The sequence below is a fragment of the Macaca nemestrina genome, chromosome 1 (assembly GCF_043159975.1).
Source record: "Macaca nemestrina isolate mMacNem1 chromosome 1, mMacNem.hap1, whole genome shotgun sequence".
Classification (NCBI taxonomy): Eukaryota; Metazoa; Chordata; class Mammalia; order Primates; family Cercopithecidae; genus Macaca; species Macaca nemestrina.
The window spans coordinates 106681185-106690534 of NC_092125.1; the positions used below are offsets into that span (position 1 = coordinate 106681185).

General features: G+C 37.9%; 1 protein-coding gene across 2 annotated transcripts in view; it reads left to right on the forward strand.

The window, feature by feature from the left end:
* Positions 1-9114, forward strand: part of LOC105497922 (small proline rich protein 2G) — a 121352-nt gene extending 112238 nt beyond the window's left edge. For both annotated transcript variants that reach the window (XM_011769455.2, XM_011769456.2), the window contains exon 2: positions 8568-9114. In XM_011769455.2, coding sequence (XP_011767757.1) covers positions 8589-8810 — 222 coding nt within the window. In that variant the 5' untranslated portion in view covers positions 8568-8588 and the 3' untranslated portion in view covers positions 8811-9114. The remainder of the gene's footprint in view (positions 1-8567) is intronic.
* Positions 9115-9350: the final 236 nt, after the last annotated feature.

Below are 9350 nucleotides of genomic sequence, written 5' to 3' on the forward strand. Positions count from 1 at the left end.
GACTCCAGAAAGGTAGATCCACTGACAGCTTGCACCATGCACTTAGAGAAGCTGCATGCACTCAATGCCAGCTCAAGAAAGCAGCTGCAGGGGCTGTACCATGCAGAGCCACAGGAGTGGAGCTGCCCAAGGCCATGGAAGCCCACCCCTTGCATCAGCATGCCTTGGATGTGAAACCTGAAGTCAAAAGGGGATTTTGGAGCTTTAAGATTTAATGACTGTCCAGCTAGGTTTCAGACTTGCATGGGGCCTGTGGCTCCTTTGTTTTGGTCAATTTCTCCCATTTGGAAGGGGAACATTTACCAAATGCCTGTACCCCCATTGTATCTTGGAAGTAACGAACCTGTTTTTGATTTTACAGGCTCACAGGTGGAAGGAATTTGCCTTGTCTCAGATGAGACTTTGGACTTGGACTTTTGAGTTAATGCTGAAATGAGTTAAGACTTTGGGGGACTGTTGGGAAGGTGTGATTGTTTTTGAAATGTGAAAAGGACATGAGATTTGGGAGGGACCAAGGGAAGAAAAATATGGTTTATCTCTGTGTACCCACCCAAATCTCATCTTGAATTATAATCCCACATGTTGAGGGAGGGACCTGTTGGGAGGTAATTGGATCACGGGGGCAGCTTCCCCCATGCTGTTCTTGTGATAATGAGTGAGATCTTATGAGAGCTGATTGTTTAAAAGTGTTTGGCAGTACTCCACCACCCCCCTCTCTGTCTCCTGCCACCATGTAAGATGTGCTGTGCTTCCTCTTCACCCTCTGCCATGATTGTAAGTGTGGCCCCCCTCCAGCCATGGGGAACTGTGAGTCAATTAAATCCATTTCCTTTATAAATTATCCAGTCTTCGGTAGTATCCTTGTAAGCAGTGTGAGAATGGACTAACACAATGGTATTGTGCCCTTTAAAATATAAGAGGTTAGGTTTCACATTAAGTATTCTTACCCAAACCCAAACCAAACCAAACCAAAACAAACCAACCCATAACAACACAACAACAAAAAACCCATAGGGAAATTTTTAGAGGTGATGGATATGCTTAGTATCTTGATTGTGGTGATGATATCATGGGTATATGCATATGTCTGGATTCATCCAGATGTGTACGTTAAGTGTGCACAAGTTTTTGTATATCAATTATACCTCAATAAAACAGAGTATTATAATCTCTCTTGGATCCATCGCCTAGCTTCAAAAATTATCAACAATTTGTTATTCTTGACTTCATCTACTCTCCCATACTTTATTTGTTCTTTTTATCACTGAACTATTTTACAGTTTCAAACATCATATCATTTTACCTATAAATTTATCAGTATGTGTTTTTAACAGATATCTTAAAATAGCCACAAGATGATCATCACACTTAATAAAATTAATGATTATTCTACATGTAATCTAAAAAAGATATATATGAAACTTGCACCTTAAGTTCTAAAAGCCGAGCGATAATTCACAAAGTACAGATAATCACTGACTTATGCTAGTTTTCCTTACAATGTTTTTGATTTTATGATGGTGCAAAAGTACTGTGCATTCAATAGAAAATGGTATGATATTCTTGGGTGATGCTGGGCAGTGCCAGTAAGCCCCAGCTCCTCAATTTACCATGTGGTTTACCCTGTAAATTGAGGAGATCTGTACATTTTGAATAAAGCCAAACAATCTTGTTCTGACCTTATGCACAGGGTGACATTCAGAAGAAATATTAGTCTGAGTTCTAAAAAGGAAAAACAATTGAAAATCAATTTAAATACTGATGTTTACTTAACAAATGGCAAACTGGAATTATATTGCAATAACATAACTTAAAATCCTCTTTACCTCTCTCCCCCAAATTTGTACTCATTTTTGCATGGCAGCTGCCCTAACCTTCTCTTTTGCCTTTTCTGTCCTTTTTAGTATGACTCTGTCTAGGCTTTCTGGTATTATTTTAGTTGTCTTCTTTATCCATTATCTGGTTCAATATAACAAAACAAACTTCTCTACTAATCAGCAGTGGGCAGTGAATGGTGAGGGTAAGGGGGGATAGAGAAAACAGCGTGTATTTAAATGTACTGCTCTTACCAAATGTTATAAAAATAATATTTAATATTCTACTACCTCTGTCACAGGAGACATGAACTAAAAAAACTCTGCAATGTCAGTGTCTTTTAAAATTCTTTAGACAATTCCTTCTGTAATCCACTGGTAAGATACATGGTGTTTACAAAGTTATTCAGCAATCACATGCATTGGGACAAATTGTCATGGAGTATCCAAATATAGGAGCCCCAAATCTAAATAGTCAAGGCTCTATCATCTGTAATTCCAATTGCTATAAGTATGTGTGTGGATTTTTGCAGGGTTAATGTAGTGGAAAGATGAGATGTCTGGAAAATCATGAAATCACATAGTAATTCTGTGGGATACTAAATGTTATTTTTTTCTAGTCACAGAGGTAATAGCATATTCTTTCCCCCAGAACTCACAAGATTGTTGTGACACATGTAAGTCAACAAAATTTAGGAACTAAAATCATTACTTTTTTTTAACAACTATTTATTTAGCATGTACTGTGTTCCAGGTATTGGATCATGTCGAGTGTAGAAGGTGAAGTTGCAGTCCGACTGTTCAAAGCACTTGCAAGCTCAAGGGAAAAGGGTATGGGTGGGAAATCCGCTTAATGCAGATGGGTTGCACTAAACATGTAATGCAAAGCTCAGAGTGTTTTATGGGACTCTTAGGTAGGGGCACCTGCCCTAATGAGAAGAATCCAGGAAGGCTTTTCATTGAAGTGATGGCTTTTAGAGAATTGTATGGACATTAGGCCGGTAAAACAATAACAATATGGCATATTGCCGGTTAGTAAATAAATTAACTGAGGATAGAAAAAACTGGTGTGTGAGCAAAATTACACAGTTTGATACATGATAGCACACAGTACAAAAAGTGGAGTAATAAGGAATGAGGCTACAGGCGAAGGAAGGACTATGTAATGGGCCTAGAACTTACTCTTGTAAGTTAAAGTATTTTAAGCAAGCAAGTGATGTAGTCAGATTTTACTTTTTAATGTATTACTCTTATGGCAATGGAAAGATGGATTTAAATCAAACAAGACCGAGGAAGACAGCTATATCTGGAAGCTATATTAATAATCAAGAAGAGATGAGGAGGCCCTGAACTAGGGCATGACAGTCAGCATAGAAGGAGAGAGATGGATTCCAGAGATACTCAGGCTGTTGAACTGTCAGGATGAGGTGTTTAGATAAGTAGCATGTAGCAGAGGGGAAAATGTCAAGATAACTCAAGTAGCTGGGTGATTATTGGTGTATAGGATAGAGAACACTGGAGGTTCTAGCAGTTTGTGGGAAAGATGATCAGTTTGTTGGTTCTTGAGGATATTTGGACAGAGATATCTAGAGGGCAAGGGGATATTTAAGATTGAAGTGAGTTCTGGAGTGCAAATATAGATGTGTGAGTTAGTAGATTTGCGATGACTGAAACCATAGGAATAATTGATATTGTCACCAGAGAATGCATATGATGGTAAGATCCCTGAAATGAACAAGAGAGGACTCCATTTGGCATTTAGAGGAGGAGGTTCAGATCAAGGAAGAGAAAGATTAAGCACAAGAGTAGGAGAATATTAAGTGGATGTTATGAAAACCAGTAAGTAGAGACTTCAGAGAAAGATGGAATGATTGCCACTGTGACATGTAGCAGAGAAGTCTAGGAAGATAAAAATGGAGAATGACTCAGTTTATCTGACAGAAAGGTTGGAATAATTTCAGTAGATGGTGGGCTAAACCCAGACTGCCATGGGTTGAAGGGTTAGTGAGATGTGGGACAGAAGAGACAGCAGTTGTAGATGACTCATTTGACAAACCTCTAACTAGACTAATAAAGAAAAAAGGAGAGAAGATTCAAATTAATAAAATCAAATATGAAAGAGGAGATATGAAAACTGATGCCATGGATATAAAAAAGATCCTAAGAGACTACCTATAAACAATTATATAGCAATAAATTGGATAACCTAGAAGAAATTGATAAATTACTAGAAACATGCAACCTACTGAGACTGAATAATGAAGAAATAGAAAATCTGGACAGACCAATAATGAGTAAGGAGATTAAATCAGCAGTGTAAATACTGTGATAAAAGAAAAACTCAGGGCCACATGGCTACAGTAGTAAACTCTACCAAACATTTAAAGAACTAATGTATTAATAAATTATTATGAAACTTTTCCAAAAATTGAGGAGAGATCACTTCCAAATTCATTGTATGAGGACGGCATTACCCTGATACCGAAGCCAGATATGAACACTACATAAAGAAATTACAGACCGACATCCCTGAAGAATATAGAATCAAAAATCTTCAACAAAATACTGGCACACCTAATTCACTAGTTCATTAAAAGAATAATGCAGCATGACCATGTGGGATTTATCCCTGAGATGCAAGGATGGATGGTTCAATAAATTTCCTTCTTTCCTAAAAAAAACAGAATGATTCAATGTAGGCAAATCAATAAATGTGATACACTACAAAAACAGAATAAAGGATACAAATTGTATGATCATCTGAATAGAGACAGATAAAACTTTCCACAAAATATGACATCTTTTCATGATTAAAACAGTCAATGAATTAGGTATAGAGGAAATGTATCTCAACATAATAAGGGCCATATATGAGAAACCCACAGCTAATCTACTCAAGGGTGAAAAATTAAAAGCTTTTCCTCTAAGATCATGAGCAAGGCAGGGACGCTCACTCTTGCCACATCTGTTCTTTTCTAATTCTATTATTTTTAATTCTATATTCTCAAGAACTTAAAGACATATTTTGTAGTAGCAGTATATCTTAATTTATTTATTAAAATGGAAATAATTTTATCTGGAGCATAAAGTACTAGGCTATAAATGTTAAATCAAGTAAAATCAAATGGTCCTTGGGAAATGTCATCATCTCTCTCTTTCCCTTTTCCTCTTCTTTCCACTCCCTTATCTTCTACCCTCTCTACCTTCTTCATTTCTTCATTTCTGGGACTCCCATAAAATAGCTTTGTCCTTCTTTCCAAAATCTTTAGGCAAATCAGGAACTTTGGGACCAGGTAATTCAGCCTCATAATTCCCAGCTTTCCACAGTTGTTTTACTAGGCTTACTATTTAATTTATTTTATTTTTACCTTATGAAAACATCCATCAGAGAAGTATTATTATTACCATTTCTCAATGAGGAAGCTGAGAATTGCAGAAATGTTAAGAAAATTGCTCAAAGTTACATACCTAATTAGGACTTAACTCAATCATTGTGTTTATACCATGCCAATTTGCTAACATAGTATTTACTCACAGATTTATTTATTTCAATTTAAAAATATCTTTGAACATTTAAATATTTAAATATTTTGAATAAGCAAAAAATAAACATGATACCAAAATTCAAAAGAGAAGAAAATGGTCATGCACTGAAAAGTTAGTCTCTTCCCCACTCCTATCCCCTAGATACTTAACTATTCTCCTGAGATAACCACTGTTACTAGTTTATAAGTAAACTCTAGCAAACCTTCATGTAGAGACTACGTGAGTTTCAGAGATTTAATTTGCACAGAGTGCTTCAAGTACCCATTATATGTGAAAAATGAGGATCATCTGTCCTTTAGCTATTTTCTCTTCATACAAAAAAATTATTCTTCTTTGTGAAGCTGGAAAATCTCATTAAGTATTCTTTTCTTTAAAAAGCCCAATCCTCCATCAGTTTATCAAGCATAATTGAGAAACCAAATAATTTATTGGTAAAAATAACTTTGGAATCTATTAGTAATTCATGAGACAAAAAAAGTAGGTCTAAAATTGTGTTGATAGAACTGTTTTAAGTCACGTAATCCTTAGCTAATTCTTCAGCATGCATTAGCTATAGTTTCTAGGATTTCAACATGAGAAAGAATGCTGTGAAAGTGCCTCACCCATCCCAGGAGCATCCCTGTTCCTTCTGGCATCCCTGAAGTGTGTCAGTTTCCTGATAGTAACTTAGATGACTCAATTGTTTGGTTTCAGAGTACTAGGGAGGGATGACTAGACTCATGTTGTTCCTCTGAGATGCTGAGAAAGAATTTAATAGTAGGACTCAACTCAAAGACGTTCCTACCTCTTCAAATTCCCATGTTAGGTCCTCAGTTTGTTTCTGTTTCTCTATTGTACCAACCCAATCAAGTTTGAAACATTGCAGATACAACACAGCATTATTCTAGGTAAAGAGAACAAGGCATGAAATCTTCCCTCAGATAGTGAGAGGAGGTTTCTCCGGAAAACAAGGTGCTGACCCTGCAGGTGCTATGGTACCCATGCCGTCTAATTAGTAGTGACTACAGCTGGAAGAACGGGGGATGCAGGGCAAGGTTCTTCACTGAATAGGCCTTACTCCAAACAATAGCATTCTTTATCATCTTTTTTGACATGTTCGAAATTATTGGTTAGTTATGATTAGTTATTAGTTATTCTTATTTCTTCTTCATTTTAGAGTTTATATTTCTTAGAAGACCCACTATGTAATGTGCATAATTTTAGGCCCCCCTTTGAGTTTTTGCAGGAGACTTTTGTGGTAGGTATATTTTTTATTTTTGTTTTACAGCTGTGTAAACTGTGTTTCAAGGAGGTTAGGAAATATTTAATGTCACACAGTAGTGGTTGCTGTAGATGTATGCATAACCAAGGTACTCAAGTTTTCTCCAAGTTGGGACAGTGAGTAATACTAGCTGAAGTGTTAATATGGTTAAATAAGCTATACTAAGAAATTATCCGTGGGATCCGTGCCAGCCATATTTTACTTATTTAGGTAAAAATATCCATGAAGTAAATGGCGGGATAAATAGCTTTACAGAACTTCATTCCTTGAACATGCAAAGAAAGGCTGAAATCCTACTAAATTCATTTCAAAAGAGAGAAATTGTGAAGGAGTAAATTGAATTAACTTGTAGGAGAAAGTAACACACAATATTTAAAGAGTATGAGTGGAAAAGCTTCAAAATGGATGCAGCACATACATTAAGTCAGTTTGGAAGAAAATGGGAGAAGATGAGTTTGGGTTTCTAGTAGACCACAGGTTGCTCATAGTTACAAGGGCCATAGAGATGAGGTTAGTGTGTAAATCTGCAAACGTGAAGCTTTAATGAGGGTCCCCAACATGGCTCTCATGGCCTAGGAAACTGAGGGATGGTGTTGCCTTGTTCAAGCCCATTAATACCATGTCGGAACACACCCAGGGTGGGGCTGTCAGCATCTAGGAAGCTGATATATGATTTTGTGGCCCTGTTCAAGTCAATTAATTGTCAAGAAAAGCCTAAGGATCAATAGGCCATGATAAAAGGGGAAGTTAGTTGTAAAGAAAAACTGCAGTTGAGGGTTAGGATATAGCCAGGCTGCAGGATCAACACATACTGGTCTCTACTAAAGAGAACACAGCTGGATACTGGGCATGTGAAATTGAATGGGAGTAGTTTCACATAAAAGACACTTTGGAAGCTGGGAAGTAGGAGAAGCACCATCTCTAATTATAGGAAAGCACCACAGTTGTCAGACAATTTGTCACATTCTACAATTGCCACTGGCATGAGGAACCTGAGATAATGTCCCAAGTGAATCACTGTGCACTTATCCTGCTGGGGAGGATCATGGACTAGGAAATTTTGTGACACCAGCATGGATTGCATGTAGGTGGTATGTTGGTTGGGAAATAAGCACATCATGCTAGTCCTAGGCTGTTCCCTGTGTAGGGCTGCCTGCCCCTTATAAAAAGACTCTCCACCACACAGGCTATCTTCTTGACATTCAGTTGTAGATCTTTGGAGACTCTGGTGAGTACAAATCTTAGAAGCCTTTCTCGCACTTGGCTGGTGTTAGGGTTTAACTTGGGGACAGAAATGCCTATTTGTTTTAACCAATTTATCCTCATGGATAGGAAAAAGAAGATAATGAGGTCTTGAAGGTAAATTTTAGCTGGTATTTGGTAGATAAACATGAAGGTGATGAGGAACCTGGAGTCAAATAAACAAAATCTTAAACTAAAGGAGAGTGAGAGACACAAGATGCTGTTCTGTCTCCTGCTTCACATCTGTTCCAAATACATCTTCTTGGAGTGCAATCTCCTTGGGTGAAGGGCACAAGTTTTTGCAATTCTCTTCAAAAACTCATGGCTCAGCACCACAGTCAGCTCATTAAAACTGGTAACGAGGGCCTCATGGAAATAAAAGTACAGATTTATTTGGTATTGGCTAGAATTTCAATATCTGAGTTTTTCTTCTTCAGATAGTGTTTGTATTCAGACAACACTTGTTGCTGTCTCATAGGCAATTTTATTTTCAGAAAAAGGTAGAATGAGAGAACAGCCAGAAAGACTGAAGAACTGAGGGTAAGAGGTCCTAAAAGTGAAGTGTGAAGAAGCAACATAAAGTCATAAAGACTGTATTAGGGATCAGAGTTAGTCCTTAGATACTGGAGATTTGATGTTCTAGCTAATTGCTCCACCAACAGGACTATCTCTCTTATGAGCACTGTTGCTTGTGTATCTTTCAGATTCTCTGAGACTGAGGAGAGATGTCTTACCAGCAGCAGCAGTGCAAGCAGCCCTGCCAGCCACCTCCTGTGTGCCCCACGCCAAAGTGCCCAGAGCCTTGTCCACCTCCGAAGTGCCCTGAGCCTTACATGCCTCCTCCTTGTCCACCTGAGCATTGCCCACCTCCACCATGCCAGGATAAATGCCCTCCTGTGCAACCATACCCACCCTGCCAGCAGAAGTATCCACCCAGGAGCAAGTAACATCACTAGAATTCATCAGGACCATGAAACAACAAGATCCAGTGGCTCTTCTTAGTCCCAGCACTCCATCATCTTCCCTTCAGCTGTGGTGAGAGGCTGCATCTTCCCTAACCTCTGCCTGGCTTGAGAGCTGACAGAGAAAAGGCTTAGTTCTGAAAGCTGATATCATGTTGTTGGAAGATGAGCAGCCAGATCATTGCCTAATCTCGCCTTGCTGTCTGTGATGTAGATGGTGGTTCCTATCCCGAGAACAAGTGTGTTTATTCTTTTGCTTCTCCCCAATAAAGCACATGTTTCATGGTTAGGCCCACATTGCTTTTGTTTGCATTTCATGTCTTTAACCTCTTCTGTTAACTACATCAAAGTGAGTGTTTCTTTTCATTCCTATTGAATTATTAGAATTATTAGGCTTTTCCATCACTGAATTCAGTGTTGCTTGAAATGTGTGTTTTGGATTGGGTACAACAATTGATTCTCTTTTATTGGTTTTATTTTTTATTTTATTTTTATTTATTTATTTTTTTGAGACGGAGTCTCGCT